General features: G+C 44.0%; 1 protein-coding gene across 5 annotated transcripts in view; it reads left to right on the top strand.

Moving 5' to 3' along the window:
- The window catches only part of CEP112 (centrosomal protein 112), a 362,246-nt gene that overhangs the window by 164,718 nt on the left and 180,867 nt on the right, over nt 1–16,661 (top strand). For all 5 annotated transcript variants that reach the window (XM_066615054.1, XM_066615053.1, XM_066615055.1 and 2 more), the window contains exons 18-19: nt 6,441–6,576; nt 15,187–15,294. In XM_066615054.1, the coding sequence (XP_066471151.1) occupies nt 6,441–6,576; nt 15,187–15,294 (244 nt within the window). The remainder of the gene's footprint in view (nt 1–6,440; nt 6,577–15,186; nt 15,295–16,661) is intronic.

Below are 16,661 nucleotides of genomic sequence, written 5' to 3' on the forward strand. Positions count from 1 at the left end.
ATCTGTCAGACAGCCCAATCCTAACCTGCACTGGAACAGGCAGGCTGAGCGGCCTGCGCTGTATACAGCCTAGGTTAGGGGGTAGCTGGATGACAACTTGGGGTAAGGGGATATTTTTCCCCTTACCCCATGTCAAACCCCAGACTGCTCTGTGGGGCTACTTGGATCTGCGCCAGCGATTTTGCTGGAACAAATTCAAGCAGCCCATGTAAGGCTGCTTGGGCCAGGGTCAGGTTAGAATGCGGCCTGCACTGCTGCAGCTGATCCCAACCCCTCCTGGGCCTGATCTGCCTCCCAGTCCTCCCTCTCCCACCCTAAAACAAGCCTTTCCTGCCTCCGTTCTGACTTCCTGCCACCCTCTCCCATCCCCCTCCCTGCACTGGCCTACCCCAGTTGGTGCAAACTCATCCTATCTGGGCTTCAACGCAGCTTCACGGAGCTGACGCCAGCCAAGCCAGCTCTCGAGTAGCCATGTGGGCTAGCACAGGGGACCAGGAGTCAGGATTGTACTATTATTTATATGTTGACAACATTGAACATGTGATGGCTATGCTTTACTGTGTGTTGCTTAGGTTTGGAAATCTCCTTTACTCATTTATTTTTTACAAAAGATGAGTATTTCTCAAACATGCACTGTTATTTAGAAACTTTGGCAAAGCAGGCTGTTGGGCTATTGTATGTGGATCAATATTTGAAACTGTATTTTATACATTTTATCTTGCTAAACTGTGATGTTACCCACTCTGAGGATTTGGAATGGGGTGAGATTCAAGTATCAGTAATAATGAAAGGTTATGATATCTTAAGTACATTCTTAAAGCAAAAGAGAAAACTAGTTCCTGTCCAGTTTTTCAAGATTTGCAGAATATACTGTCTTTATTATGGGCTACAGAAGGAACCAGAAGCCCTAGAACAGGGTTTCCTAAATTCTGAGAAACCCTGTCTTCACTCTGTCTTGCTCTTGTGGGCTGGAGCAGGTCAATTATAGAAATGAACACAGTATATACATTTTGTGCATAATGCTAAGAATTTTCTGAATAGGAAAAAAACTCTTTGCAAGTGTGTGAAAGTTGTTTTCATGTAATTCCATATGCCTCCCTTTTGCCTCTCCAGAGCACCTTTCATTCATCCATTCCTCTAGGACTGCAATATGCAATTTGGTGCTGAGCACACTTACTAGCAAGTCTTACTGAGGGGCAGCCCAATCCTGTGCTCCCGTGGCACGCGGCTGCAGCAGCATCAAAAACGGCTGCCGCCACATCCAGCTCACCCATGGCAGCTGCGGGCAGCACCACAGGAGAAAGGGACTTTCATCCCCTTCTTCTGGGTAAAGGAAGTAGCCCTCCAATGGGGCTACTCAATTCGCCACCGACCAAAAGGTTGGCGATGAGGGAAGAGCGTTCGTGTAGAGCACTGAGCCCTGCACAAACGCTCTGGATCCGGTGGAGCAGAGCTCCACTGATCCCGCCTCCCTCCTCTGGCACACCTCCTCCCCCGGCATGCCTCCTCCCCACCTCCCCCCTCCTCGGAACACCTCCTCCCTGCCTCCCCCCCGCCCCTGCTTACCGTACCCCAGGCCAGGCGCCCACCCAGCACGAGCCCAGCACCGGCCAGCGCTGGGCTAGCATGGGCACTCGCCCAGCGGTAAGCCTCGCAAACATGCCTTACAGCACGTTTGCAACAGTGCGTGTCGACCGTAAGCCTTCACGTCAAGCTCAGGATTGGGCTCAGAAGCAGCTAGGAAGAGAAGAAAAGGAAGGCACCTCATTTAACAAGAAAACCAGAGCATGTTCTTACAAGCAATGCAAGTGAGGTAGAACCACCACCAAAGTGAAAATTCTTCTCTTGATTCTGAAACTATAAATAGAAAAACCTGAATATGGAGAAAGAACATTTTAAAGTGCACACAGAGAGAAAATGAAACATGCTCCACATCTGTATTCATTCTTAGCTAGAAAGAAACAAAAAAACTGAACAAGTTATCCAGCAACCATGCAAAGTGGGGAACACTCCAAAATAAGTGCATGCATTTTAAATATTTATCTTTTTTGAAAAGAAATTCCCAACTTCCCATATAGAACCCTGGACAAATGTGCTGGAATTTTAATTGAAATATTTGCAGCCCTATCTTAAGGTTTTCTATTGCTGGTACAGTGACCGCTGTGCTGGCAGTAGCCATGAAAGTGCTGTAAAGCACTTCTTCGCAACTTGGAAATAAAGAGTGCCAGCGGAAAGGGCTGCTCTGTCCTGCTGGCGCTGGATCTGGAGCTGCCGTCGCCAGAGCAGGTAAGAGGGCTCAGTGCAATATAGGGACAGGGGTAGGTAGGAGGTGTTTCTGGACAGGAGGAGGACAGAGAGGGAGTGGATCAGGTCCAGCATGACAGTGGACTTGGCGCAAGAGGCCTCCACCATATTCCACCCACGAACCTTTCCCCCCAATATAGGGCATCTTGCACTAGCAATTTTGTCAGTGCAGATCCAAGGAGCCTCATTGGGCAGGCTGGGGGCTTGATACGAGGTAACTGAACAAATGTTCCCTTATCCTGAGGAGAGCTCCAGCCTACTCAGTCCTAGTGCTGGATACGGCATGGGCCATGTGGCCCCAGCCAGCACTGGATATTACTGGACTATAATTTGTTCAACACTAAGAGCCCAATCCCATCCAACTTTCCCACACTGGTGCAGCAGCAGTGCAGCCCCAAGGTAAGGGAGCAAATGTTCCCATACCTTGAGGAGGCCTCTGTGAGTGCTCGCACCACCACAGGATACAGTGCATGTCACATTGGCACGGCTGCACCGGCACTGGAAAATTGGATAGGACTGGACCCTAAAATGGTTACTCCAACCTTGTACAGCAACCAATTCAAGCACCTTTTTTCTAACCCATAATGCTAATGATTCTTCATGAGAGAAAGAAAAAAGTTCAGGAAAAGCATATAACTAGAACCCACTTTACTTAGTTATGCTTTCTTTTGAGTAGACATGCAGAGGATTGCATGGTTAGTCTTTTATTCCCTTGAATTCGGAAAGTAGACTGATCTCATCATTACTGTACATCAGACAACTCTTCCTTAGTTTGCATGTCCCAGAAGGCAATGCATGGGTGGGAGATGCTTTTATCTGCCATGTGTTCCCATCCTACCCACAGATATATATTCTGCAGGCTGCCTCTGATTGCCAGATGCAGGGGAGGGCACCAGGATGCAGGTTGTGTCTGTTGTCTTGTGTGCTCCCTGAGGCATTTGGTGGGCCACTGTGAGGAAGCTGAACTAGATGGGCCTTTGGCCTGATCCAGCAGGGCTCTTCTTATGTTCATTCTGCTATATCCCCCAATGTCATCATCCTGCAGCTGCCACCATCCTTCTTTACAATTTGGGCCCCACAGTGGTGAGGAGATGCAGGGGAGAGCAACCTTTTTTGCAGCTGCCCACAGTTGCAAGGTATGGCAGAAAGTAGTGGCAGTTTGCATGTAATTATAAAGCCACTAGGTTCAACAGGCTGGTCAAAAGGTGTTGGTGAAATGGACTGAAGTCTCTGCCCTAGGACCTCTTTTAGTTCTGTTTGCCCAGGAGGAATAAGTACATTAGAATGAAAGTATAGGTGAAGAAAGCATGTTCCTGAGTAAAAATTCACAAGGATTGTCATTGTTATACAGATTGTTATTGTTTGGCCTCAGCGAAGAAAAAAGGCATTGATATTTTGCAAAGTATGTTTTTTCTTGTGGTGTGCTGTTCTTCTACCTGAGTGATTTCTAGTTCATATCCTTTCTTGGGAGACTGAGATATCACTCAGATAATGAAGTGTAGGTATGTGAGCATGTAGGGGTTGGTACCAGACAGACTGCAGGCTAGTGCGATGGCCTTTGTTTTTTAACAGTGCCCTGCAGTTCATCAACTGGTGTTAGTTAACAAAATGGCTATCTGACTCTAGTTCCTTGTGGTATTCTAAATCTGAAATATGTGGTTAAAAATGACTAGTTGCTCTTGGGAATATTTTATGTGGAAAACATTTGGCTATTACCTTACATGGTTTCTTTTGAACTAGCTATTAAAATTAATTTGGTATGTTTTGGCATGCACTGGGTTTTGACTATAAGGATACTACAGTAAACAGCATCTTTGAAAAATGTTGACATAATTTGTGTACATCTTAATATAAACCAGCCTGGGTTTCAATTGATCTCATTTCTAATATATCAGTATTGTATTTTTTTTAAAAATCCTGGGCGGAGTAAGGAAAATCGATTGATTAAATACTTAAGTATACATGTTCAAACTTTATTTGTACACTTCTTACTTTCTGAAATTAATATTCAGACTTCATATTTGCCTTTAACTGGAAAAGATTTATGTAATTCTGTTAATTCTGTAACCACATCCTTTATACACAGACATGAGAGAAATTTGTTGCTTTTCATAAATAAATTGGGGCCAAAGAGTAAATTCATCCTTTTAATATTCATGCTGGCTCCGCTTTAAGGGATTTGAGTGATGCAAGTGTATTATTGTACTGGGCCCCACAACTAGTGCTGCAGGAAAAAAAGAAATCTTCAGAGTGAATATTTTAATGCTTCATGAAAACTACGCTTCTTGGTATCTTGGAAGAAAGCTGATATTATATTTGTGGACCACAGTCTAATGCTCTAAATGCTTAAATGGACGTACAGGAGGCAGAGTTGGCTCCTACAGCTTTGGAAATGAATGAAAACAGATTTCTGGTTATAATGTCCATCTATTTGAGGAATTAATGCTTGAAAAAATATGTGTATCAAATCAGATTCCTGTATATCAAGTGAATTTCATGGCATTAGCTTTTTAAATAAATATTTGAAAACACCTCTCAAGTAAGATTGTGCATAAAAAGAAATTTCTCAGTATATCATCCTCAGTTTTTAAGTCTCATTTTCATGATCATGTGGCCTGCATTTCGTTCCAGTAGTTCCATTTTAAGATTGTTGTTGAAAGCACACTGGAGTTACTTTGGGGGTTCGTGTGTCTTATCTGGTATTAAGCATCTAGATTTGTGGTTCCCAAAATTTATAGCACTGGGACACACTTTTTAAAATGACACTCTATCAGGACCCATCTAGCTTTACGAGACTAAAAGGAAGTTTCACTTTACCAGCTGTTCAAGCATCTATTTTTATCCGTTTTCTGTGGTGAAAGAAAATCACTGTAGATGCGCTTGTGCCTTCAGATGCATTTGTGAACTCCATGTTCAATGGATTGGAACCGTTCTGATGGCCGTATGTTCCCCTTTGCCTGGCCAATATGAGCCAAGACACGTTTGTCTGCTTGCAAATAAATGTACACTGTGGCTCAGTTTCACTTTGCATAGGGCTCAATACATTTTCCTTGTCAGCTTGAAGGAAGGGGATTCCTTCTTGAGAGTTTGTTGGGACACACGTTCAACGGATTGGGACCATTCTGGTGGTGTTGCATTCCTCTTGGCCTGTCATTTAAAGTGGACTGAGGCAAGTAAATTCACCTCCTTGCAAGTAAATGCGCACATGCTGCTCTGTTTTGGTTTCCATATGACTCAATACGTTTTCCTTGTCAGGCATCAGCTTGTCAGTTTTGCGACCCACTGGTAGAAGTAGAAGTGCACTTGCATGTTGGTTTCTTTAAAGGGTGTTGTTGTTAACAACAACAACAACTGGATGCTGTACGTCTACTGTCTGAAAATGGAGACCGGTACAGAATTTTGAAAATGTTGTGGACAATGTGATAATTAGTTCTGGTTCATACACTTTGATGTATTGATTTAAAATTAGTTGTTCACTGTTTTGACATTAAGATATAGTGACTTGGGATAATCATACACTTTTGAAATGTAAGTCGTGTCATCTATGCACACATTAAATTGATGTCATAATGGCGCATTAAAGGTTTTCACTAAATTGACTTGAGAGGATCCCAATGTGTGTAATGTTTTCAGTACTTAATAATCTGACGTATACCAGGCAGCAAGTAATCCTCTTTCTATCTTAGAAGAGATGGTAGAAAGGATATGCTTCTCCTGATGTATTAATGTTACAACATAGTTATATTCTGCAAAACACTTCCATGATTAAATATCTTTGGCAGAAGTGTTATTTAAGGGAAGATTAAAGGGTTCAATGTGGCACAATAAAACCTGCTCTTTAAGCTGTCTTGTCTTAGCTAAGGACTTTGAAGATGGGGTAACTTTCATGAGATTCCAGTTCCATGGTTAGGATCTCTCAATTCAGCAAGAGAAAGTGAAAATAATCTCTGGTTTGTCATCGAACTGGTTATTCGCCTTTTGAAAGTGTTAGTAAGGGAGTTTGGCATAACTGTGGATAGGAAATTGTAACCTGAATGGCACTTTAAATAGATGGGGTTAAAGGCTTTTCTTCTACATCAGCACACATGTTCTTTTATTTAATACTTGAACTGAGAAAAATTTCTCTGACTTTCTAGGGAGAAGGAGGAGCAGCTGACTCGGGTGACGGAGGTACAGAGGCTGCAGGCCCAGCAGGCTGACGCTGCCCTGGAGGAGATTAAGCGGCAGGTGGAGCTGAACTCAGAAAAAGTATATGCTGAAATGAAAGAGCAGGTGAGGAGGTCACAGTGCCAGCCTTTCTGCAACTATCTGTCTCAGTGGGATAGCGTATTCTCATCTTACAATGCCAGAAACATACTTCACTTGATAGTGGTACATCAAACTCTTTCACAATATAGTGGCTTTGCCAGCAAGTTAGAAAAAAGGATGTTGGAGACTAATTCATTTTTATAGCAAAGCCAGAATTGTCATTGCTGTAAAACTGAACATAGTTGTCTTACAGATTAGGGCCAATCCCAGGAATTCAGAATTAAAGTATTAGTTTATACACTGTTTTGGATTGTACTTTAGCCCTTATCTTAAAAAAAAAAGTAAAATAAAAAAATTACTGTGGATTCATCTAATCTCATGGGGGCTTGTAATGTATGACTTTTGACAAGATAACAAACCATTTCCTCTCTTTTAGTTACCAAACAGAGTGTGTAAGGCATCATATTTCCTTTAAAGTCATCATAGATATTTTTCAGAGCAATACTTGTAATATAATAGGTCTTTAGGACAGATGAAAAGAGAAAGGTATACCATGAATGGTAAATAATCTTTATTAATTTTTAAAGTAATAAGTCTGATAAGAGATAAAAAATAACATAAAGATATTATAAATATATGATAAATTAAGTGCCTGCTGTGGAGGAACTGGCTGGAACCCAGTCTTTGCTGCACAGTGTTCTCCAGTCTGCAGGAGTGAAGATGAATCAGGCCTAGTATCTGTAATCCTTTCCAGTCATACACAGTATGTTCACTGATTGTGTTATGGGTGGAAAGGGGAATCTCCACAATAATTCTTGTCCCTGGTTTCTATACTTTTTTTAAAAGTTTGTGTAAAGCAGTGTTTCTCAACGTTTGTACTCTGCTGTACCACTTCACATGGTCCATCTATTCGAAGTACCATTGGAAATAACTGGCGATGACATCTGGGTTGCCCCAGTTGTCATCACCAGTTGTCATCAGCTGCACCAGCTGGGAATGACACCAGTTCTGGGTTGAGGCCAGATGCGATGCAGCAAACACCAGTAAGAGACTCAGGATGGGATAGGAGAGCCTTTTTGAGCACAGAAAAAACATGATTTGCCTGCTGAGTGGAATCTCCTACCATTGTTTGTTGTGTTATGTTCCTCATCTTGCTGCTGAGTGGTAGGTGTCAAGGGGTCCCGTGAGTACCACCAGACACCACCTTGAGTACCACTCGTAGTACCCACACTACTGGTTGAGAAACACTGGTGTAAAGTGACAGAGGGTGTGTGTCTCAAATAGTCTTCCTGCTGTCAGTGTCTGATGCCCACACACATATCTTACTCTTCAGCGAGACATCATGGAGGAAGGGTGCCCTCTTGAGGGTCATTTCGCTGGATGTAGTTCACCTAACTCTGTCTGAATATGGTCAACTGACACCCCCTGCCTTATAAAAACCTTTTCTGCCAGCTAGTTCGACAGTTTGTGCAATAGTGAAACGGACTTTCCCATGTTGCTTTGGGCATGCCATTGGTCTGATGTTTTTCTCTTATCCTCTGACAAATGTACAGACAAGCAGCTTGAGCGAAGGGTTTTTAAAGCCTTGGTGGCAGCATTTTATGATGACCTGGCATCATAAAATGATGATGATGGCATCAATTTTATGATGACCTGGCCACCACTATCAAGAAGATCCCCGTAAAAGAGCCATTGTTCATCCTCGGTGATTTCAACGCTAGAGTTGGTGCTGATAACAGTTCGTGGCCCACTTGCTTAGGTCAGTTCGGCACTGGGAAGATGAACGAAAATGGCCAACGCCTGCTAGAGTTTTGCTATCATCACGGTCTCTGTGTCAGCAACACGTTCTTCAACACGAAGCCCCAACATAGAGTCTCTTGGAGACACCCAAGATCAAAGCACTGGCACCAGCTCGACCTGATTCTCACCAGACGCTCCAGCCTTCCCAGCATCAAGATCACACGCAGCTATCAGGGTGCTGCCTGTGACACCGACCACTCGCTGGTGTGCAGCAGAGTGAAACTGCAAACAAAGCGACTGTATGACACGAAAAGGGAAGGAAGACCTCGCATTGATACGAGCAAGACCCGGGATCAGAGAAAAGTGGAGGAATTTGCACGAGCGCTTGAGGAATCTCTTCCAGGCCTGGTCGATGCAAACGCATCCAACAGATGGGAACATTTCAAGAATGCCGTTTACAACACCGCCTTGTCCATATTTGGCAAGAAGACCAACAAGACAGCAGACTGGTTTGAAGCCCACTCTGAGGAGTTGACACCAGTCATTGAGGAAAAGAGGAGAGCTCAAGCAGCATACAAGGCCTGTCCCAGTGAGCGCAACCTGCAGGTCCTCCGAGGTGCTCGCAGCAAAGTCCAGCAGACTGCCAGGAGATGTGCTAACGACTACTGGCTCCAGCTCTGTTCCGAGATACAGATAGCAGCTGACACGGGCAACATCAAGGGGATGTATGATGGTATCAAGCAGGCCCTAGGTCCAACACAGAAGAAAATTGCCCCTCTGAAGTCTGCAACAGGCGAGGTCATCCAGGATCGGGCGCAGCAGATGGAACGCTGGGTGCAGCACTACTCTGAGCTATATTCCAGAGAAAATGTAGTCACCGAAGAAGCGCTGAACAACATTGAGTGCCTGCCTGTGCTGGAGGAGCTTGACAGTGAACCAACCCTAGAAGAACTTCACGTGGCCCTGGACTCCCTTGCCTTTGGCAAGGCACCTGGAAAAGACAGCATCCCTGCTGAAGTCCTAAAGTGCTGTAAAGAGATCATCATCACTGAGCTGCATGAAATCCTTTGTCTCTGCTGGAGAGAAGGTGGAGTACCTCAAGACATGAGGGATGCAAACATCATCACGCTGTACAAGAACAAAGGCGACAGGGGTGACTGCAACAACTACCGTGGCATCTCTCTCCTTAGCGTTGTAGGAAAGTTGTTTGCCCGAGTTGTACTAAAGAGGCTCCAGGTACTTGCAGAGAGCGTTTATCCAGAATCACAGTGTGGATTCCAAGCCAACGGGTCCACCACTGATATGGTATTCTCCCTTAGACAACTGCAGGAGAAATGCAGGGAACAACGACAGCCACTCTTTATAGCCTTCATAGATCTCACGAAGGCTTTCGACCTGGTCAGCAGGGATGGCCTCTTCAAGATTCTCCCCAAGATTGGATGTCCACCCAGGCTCCTCAGCATCATCAGATCCTTCCACAAGGACATGAAGGGCACTGTTGTCTTTGATGGCTCCACATCACACCCCTTTGACATCCGAAGCGGCGTGAAACAGGGCTGTGTTCTTGCACCAACCTTGTTTGGGATCTTCTTCGCTGTCCTGCTGAAGCAGGCCTTTGGAACTACAACAGAAGGCATCTATCTCCGGACCAGATCAGATGGAAAGCTCTTCAACCTCTCCAGACTGAGAGCAAAGTCCAAAGTCCAGCTGAAATGTCTGCGTGACTTCCTCTTTGCCGACGATGCAGCTATAACTACCCGCTCTGCCAAAGATCTCCAGCAGCTCATGGATCGTTTTAGCAAGGCCTGCCAAGATTTTGGACTGACAATCAGCCTGAAGAAAACACAGGTCATGGTTCAGGATGTGGACTCACCTCCCTGCATCACAATCTCTGCACATGAACTGGAGGTTGTCCATGACTTTGTGTACCTTGGCTCAACGATCTCCGACACTCTTTCTCTCGATACCGAGCTAAACAAGCACATCGGTAAAGCAGCTACCACGTTTTCCAGACTCACAAAGAGAGTCTGGTCCAACAAGAAGCTGACGGAACATACCAAGATCCAGGTCTACAGAGCTTGCGTCCTGAGTACACTTCTGTACTGCAGCGAGTCATGGACTCTTCACTCACAACAGGAGAGGAAACTGAATGCTTTCCACATGCGCTGCCTCCGACGTATTCTCGGCATCACCTGGCAGGACAAAGTTTCAAACAACACAGTCCTGGAACGTGCTGGAATCCCTAGCATGTATGCACTACTGAAACAGAGACGCCTGCGTTGGCTCGGTCATGTTGTGAGAATGGATGATGGCCGAATCCCAAAGGATCTCCTCTATGGAGAACTCATGCAAGGAAAGCGCCCTACAGGTAGACCACAGCTGCGATACAAGGACATCTGCAAGAGGGATCTGAAGGCCTTAGGAGTGGACCTCAACAAGTGGGAAACCCTGGCCTCTGAGCGGCCCGCTTGGAGGCAGGCTGTGCAACATGGCCTTTCCCAGTTTGAAGAGACACTTGGCCAACAGTCTGAGGCTAAGAGGCAAAGAAGGAAGGCCCAGAGACAGGGAGACAGGCCAGGGACAGACTGCACTTGCTCCCAGTGTGGAAGGGATTGTCACTCCCGAATCGGCCTTTTCAGCCACACTAGACGCTGTTCCAGAACCACCTTTCAGAGCGCGATACCATAGTCTTTCGAGACTGAAGGTTGCCAACTAGTACTAGGTGGCAGCATGGAAAATAGTTGTGACTAATACTTGTGTGTGTTAGAAATTCTGATGTACTGATTAGCTAGCAAATGGAATACCAGATGTATTCCCTTCAACACCACTGGTTGTTTAAATTCCAGCCTGCTTGTGGTTAAGTCCTAAAATGGTTACCCAAAAGACTTTGTGGTATGGAGCTGTAATATGGTTCCTGGGTCATGATTCTGACCTGCCAATTCTTGTTTAGAAAGCCATGGAAGGAAATAAGAAAGTGTTACCTGCTATTAAAAACAAGCAGTGGAAGTCCAAGCTCTTGGATGCTTTTCAAGTACAGAAGACATCTTGAGAATCTAGATATTCAGCAGGCATTGATACAAGGCTCTAGATGGAATAGCCTCGCTGTTAGCATGTGGTGCTTCCTTTTCTGGGGGGGGGAGAGGTGAAAACTCTCTTATATGATGCTATAATCTCTTTCCCTTAGTCGCAGTAGGAAGCAATTTTGTGCAGTTTTTTAAACTGTTGGTAAGAGCACACCAAAAAATTATTCAAATTCCTAAGTGCAGAAGGTGGACGTCACAGAGCATACTCTGAACGCTTGCTGAAGATTGGGACGCTCAAGCCACTTCCAGTGAGACTGCTGATCTACATCCTGATCCTATGAGAACTGTGTCACACTTGGTTCAGAACACTTTCCTGATACCTGCAAGAACAAGCATTCACAGAAAATACCACTTTGTTACTACTTTAGCTAAAGAAATATCAGGCAAGAGGCACGTATTTATAAATATGCCACAGTGCTAACTCAGTTTTAGATATTCCCTCTAATGTAGACAGAATATGCATTTTCTTTTGACCTAAAGGGGAATTTTATCAGCTGTCACAACATCATACCTGAATTTCATTTAAAAAGTGTTTAAAAACCCTTTCTACATCTGTTAACCTAAACTGAGAAAATAAGAATGAACTATTCTCAGACTTTCAGTTACTGTACAACCAATATTTTATTTATTAGTCAATATAGTTTTTGTTTTTTTAATATTGTTCCCGACTGCTTTTTATTTTTCCTAAGTTCATGGCTGTTGAAGTAATCCAGTGTCTGCTGATATAATTTTAAATGTAGAGGTGTGAGTGTGTTTTTCCCCTCCTTATCTTTGCCATTTCATGTGGTTGAGTAGTTTTGTACATTGATAATTTGACAGAAACCCCTTTTTAGGCTCGGTGATAATAATCTTATTTTCATTGTTCTAGGTTACGCCACAGTTGTTTAATAAAGCTGATGCCATAAAACTATCTTGAAAATTGTGCATACTTATCACAAATAGGATTGCTTTGTCTTGTTCACTGTCAAAACTGCTGTGGGCAAACCTTTCAAAGAAAGCTCCAGTGGTGTGCATAGAAGACAACATGCATACAAACAGATTGTTTAGCAATTCTTGATTTCGTGCAGAGGTGGGATGGTATATGGCTTTCATTTTTGGGTTGTTTACATGGTCAGGTGTAGAGTCATAGTTTATTTCTGTGTTGTTGTGGATTTTTTTTGTTTTGTTATTAACAGAAGTCAGTTACCACCGTAAAAGAGATTAGAGGTCCCCCCACCACTTTACAGTATGTGACTATGGAAAGTTTCTGTGGCCTATTCCTCTAGGGCAGTGCTTCCCAAACTCCTACAAGGGAGTTGGGAGCACTGTAAGTTGCTGCATGGAAGGCGAAAACCAGAAGTGTCCTTTTCTTTTTACACTTTTGTAGGCTTGGGGAGCCCTGTGAGGGGCTCCCCGCACCCCCCCCCCCCGATCCCCAGGGCTGCAGCAGTAGCTGCAGGTAAGTAGAAAACTCCCTTCCCTTCCCCAGCAGCAGCACGATCCTGGGGATCATGTTGCTGCCTTCCCCCCCTTTAAAGAGGCATTTAAGGGTCACAACCCACCGGTTTGGCAACCACTGCTCTAGGGCAGTGGTTCCCAAACTTTTTAGCACAAGGAATTTACTATCAGCCTCAAAAATTTTCCCAGCTCGCCTCTTGGATAAAATGCATTTCACCATGCTGGTCATGGTGTCCTTTTTAATGTCATTAAAAAAAATCCTTTTTAATATCATAAAAAAAAAAGAACAAGGCATGAGGAGGCATTGGTAATATTCTGGTTCTACTTGTGGGAATTGTTCTAAAAGGAATATAGGTCCAACCTTGTTACGCACGGATTTTTTATACATGGATTTGACTCAACACAAATGGCCACTGCAAATGAGAAGGAATGTGCTGATCCCTGGAGAAGGGGAAAATGCATCTCTTAAATCAGTTTTAAAAAACTGCTTTTCTTACTGTTGTAGAGAGACAGTCATGCAAGTGATCATTCCATTCTTCAACTGAGCCAGGCAGAGGCAAGCGGTCCTTTGCATTTCTAATTGCTGACTGCCTCTCTACAACTGTTAGAAAAGCTGTTTTTAAACTACAGTTGTAAAGGGATGCACTTTTTTTTTTAATTGCATTTATTTAACACATTTTATGGTATTAGCAGGGAGTCCCAGAATCAAACCCCTGTGAATGTCAAGACACAACCTTATTAGGAGCAATGGAGGGGTAAAAAACTTGGAAGTGGGTCTTTAAATCTATTTTTCCACTGTTTTTTTATCCACTGATTTTTTTTTTATCCACTGGGTGTTCTGAAACGGAACCCTAGTGGATAATGAGACACGACCTGTACTGAGGATATGTGTGGGCGTCTCTGAAAGCATGTGTGACTTAGACCTAAGCATTTTGTTGTGATATAAATAAATACATTAGAGAATGGAATTGTTTATAGCTGTATATCTCATAGAAGAAGTGACATGGAAGGAGACCCCAAGATCATTTGTTCCATCCCCACTGTGATAATGAAAAAATTCTCCCTAAATTAAATTATATCTATATCGTATGTTCATTTTATACAATTAACTTATCTCATCTTGGTCTGTATTGTCCCATTCAGAAAGCATGGGTATGAGAGATGTTTTATTCCTCTCCTTGTAAAAAATATCTGGATTAATCAACCACATATTTCTGCCAAGCGTGTCAAGTCGCATACTACAAGAAAAAGGAAAAATATGGGAAGTCACTGTCTTGAGCGACTACAAATATGATGATCTTAGTGATAACTGTCTTCAGGGAAATTGTGTTCCTTCTGACCTGCCACAGCCAAATGCATTTTATAAAGAAACTTTTGGATATTTTAAAAATTTATTTTAGCCCTTGAAATTAGAGTTAGGATGACCAACACAAAACATGTTAAAGTTGTGTGTTAGTGTGTGTGTGTGTGTGTGTGTGTGTGTGTGTGTGTGTGTGTGTGTGTGTGTGTATAATTGAGATGCAATCTGGCCAAAGGTTATCTCTCTTATATCCCGTTGGTTTCAATTGGAGAGAATTCAGCAGTGCTTGAGTCTATCATTAAAGGAACTGACAGCCCAATCCACCAGGGCTGCAGTGCTGGTGTCCAGTGTGCTGTCCTGGTAATGGCCATCACAAAAGTGCTGGAAAGCACATGATGGTGGCTGAGCAGAGGCAGGCACGGGCATGGAGGCCAGTGAGGGTAGGTGCTGGGCCTTCATGCTGGTTGAAAAGGCACTGCATGCCAACTGCAGTAAGTCCACCGCCGAGCAGCACTGAAGTATTTCAGGGCAGGGAGGAAGTTGGATAGGGGTGTAAAGGGGGAAGGTGGTGTGGGGTTGGGCATACTGGGCTTGAGAGGGGCAGGGATGGTGGCAGAGTCTGCTGCTGGATCCTGTCCCTCCTCCTGGACCCATTCTGCCAACATGGTGCTGCATGTGCCTGCACCATCATTGTGCTGGTGTAGGTTTGAGTAACCCTATAGCGGCTGCTGGGGCTTTCCTTGGGGCAAGGGGACAAAAGTACCATTACCTTGGGAAGAACTCCAGCAGCCTCATTGCTTCCACTGCAGCACCCATTTTGGTGCCACTGTATTGTGGTGTGACCAGTTCGGATAGAATTGGGCTCTGAGATTTAAAGTTACTGACTATAGGCTAAGTTGTGCTGATGATGTTGTCTCTTTACAGTTATGCTGTACATAAATCATATTTACTAGCATTCATTAATGCTGCAAAATAATTTGCATACATTTGATGGGAAGCAAACTACTATCAGCACTGTCTGAATATGTTGAGAGGACTGATTTAATATATTAAATATTCTCTTTTACTTTTTAGAAGGAAAAGGTAGAAGCAGATCTAAGCAGATCAAAATCTCTACGTGAAAAGCAGTCCAAAGAATTCTCTTGGCAGTTGGAAGAACTCAAGCAACGATATGAACAGCAGGTCAGCTGATGCTTAAAAAAAAATTACTTTCCTGCTATTTACCTTTTTAAATACAGATTGGACCAATTTGCTTTATGATGTTCCTTTTTTAGCAATAACATTTGAAGATGTTGACTTCTGATTTGAAAGCAGTTCATTAAGATACAAAAGTTCTTTTCACTTGTCCCCACTGAGTGCACACAGCAGTGTGGAGGTGTATGCAAGAATGTGCCCATTGGACCTGCCCTTTGTTGGTGGTTTTGTTAATAAGTGCCATCAACATGGATGATGTTTTCTGCAGAGCACAAAGACAGGTCCTTACCCACAAGGGCCTACAGTCTAGATATTGACACAGGGGAGATGACAGAGTGAGGGAAGGGGAATGAAGACAAGAATGAATAGGGGAAGGATCTGCAGTTGTTTCAATAACACGTACTTAAGCCTGGTTATACGAGGAAATGGGGACTAACTTGTGCTGTGAAAGGTGAATTTTTGTTTGTTTGTTTGTTTGTTTGTTTGTTTGTTTGTTTGTATTCCGCCTTTCTCCCCGAAGAGCACCCAAGGCGGCTAACAATCGAGATTAAAATACAAAGCAAAATAAAATACAAATAAACATTAAAAAGAATAATTAAAAACAATTAAAACCAGATAAAATGCAGTCAGCAGATAAAAACACACAGTAAGACATAATTACAAAAGCAGCCCTTATAGCGCCTTGAAGGCTTTCCTGAATAAAAAAGTATTCAGGCCCTGCCGGAACATCAATAACAAGGAAGCTGTTCTCAACTCAAAAGGGAGGGAATTCCACAGTGCAGGCGCCACCACCGAAAAGGCCGTTTCTGGCCGCCATCCCCTTCACCACTCTCAATGATGTTACAACCAACAGGGCCCCTTCTGATGACCTTAGTAGGGGAACTGGACTGGACTATATGGAAGAAGGCGGTCTCTCAAATGGAGAGCCAGTGCAGTCACCGGAGTAGTGGCATGAGAAACCACCGATCTCCAGCAACTACATGAGCCGCCGCATTCTGCACTAGCTGTAGCTTCTGGACCATCTTCAGGGGCAGCCCCACGTAGAGCGCATTACAATAATCTAATCTTGATGTTACCATGGCATGGACCACCGTGGCCAGATCCACCCGAGACAAGTACAGCCGCAGCTGGCGCACCAGCTGGAGCTGGGCAAAGGCGCTCCTGGCCACAGCCGACACCTGGACATCCAGGAGGAACTGCGAGTCCAAGAGAACCCCAAGCTGCGAACCTGCTCTTTCAGGTGGAGTGCAATCCTGTTCAGAGCAGGGTGATATTCCAGCATCCGCATCGTGGATTTCTGCACCAGGAGGACCTCTGGTCTTGTAAGGATTTAATTTCAGCTTGTTCACCCTCAT

The sequence above is a fragment of the Tiliqua scincoides genome, chromosome 2, assembly GCF_035046505.1.
Source record: "Tiliqua scincoides isolate rTilSci1 chromosome 2, rTilSci1.hap2, whole genome shotgun sequence".
Taxonomy (NCBI): Eukaryota; Metazoa; Chordata; class Lepidosauria; order Squamata; family Scincidae; genus Tiliqua; species Tiliqua scincoides.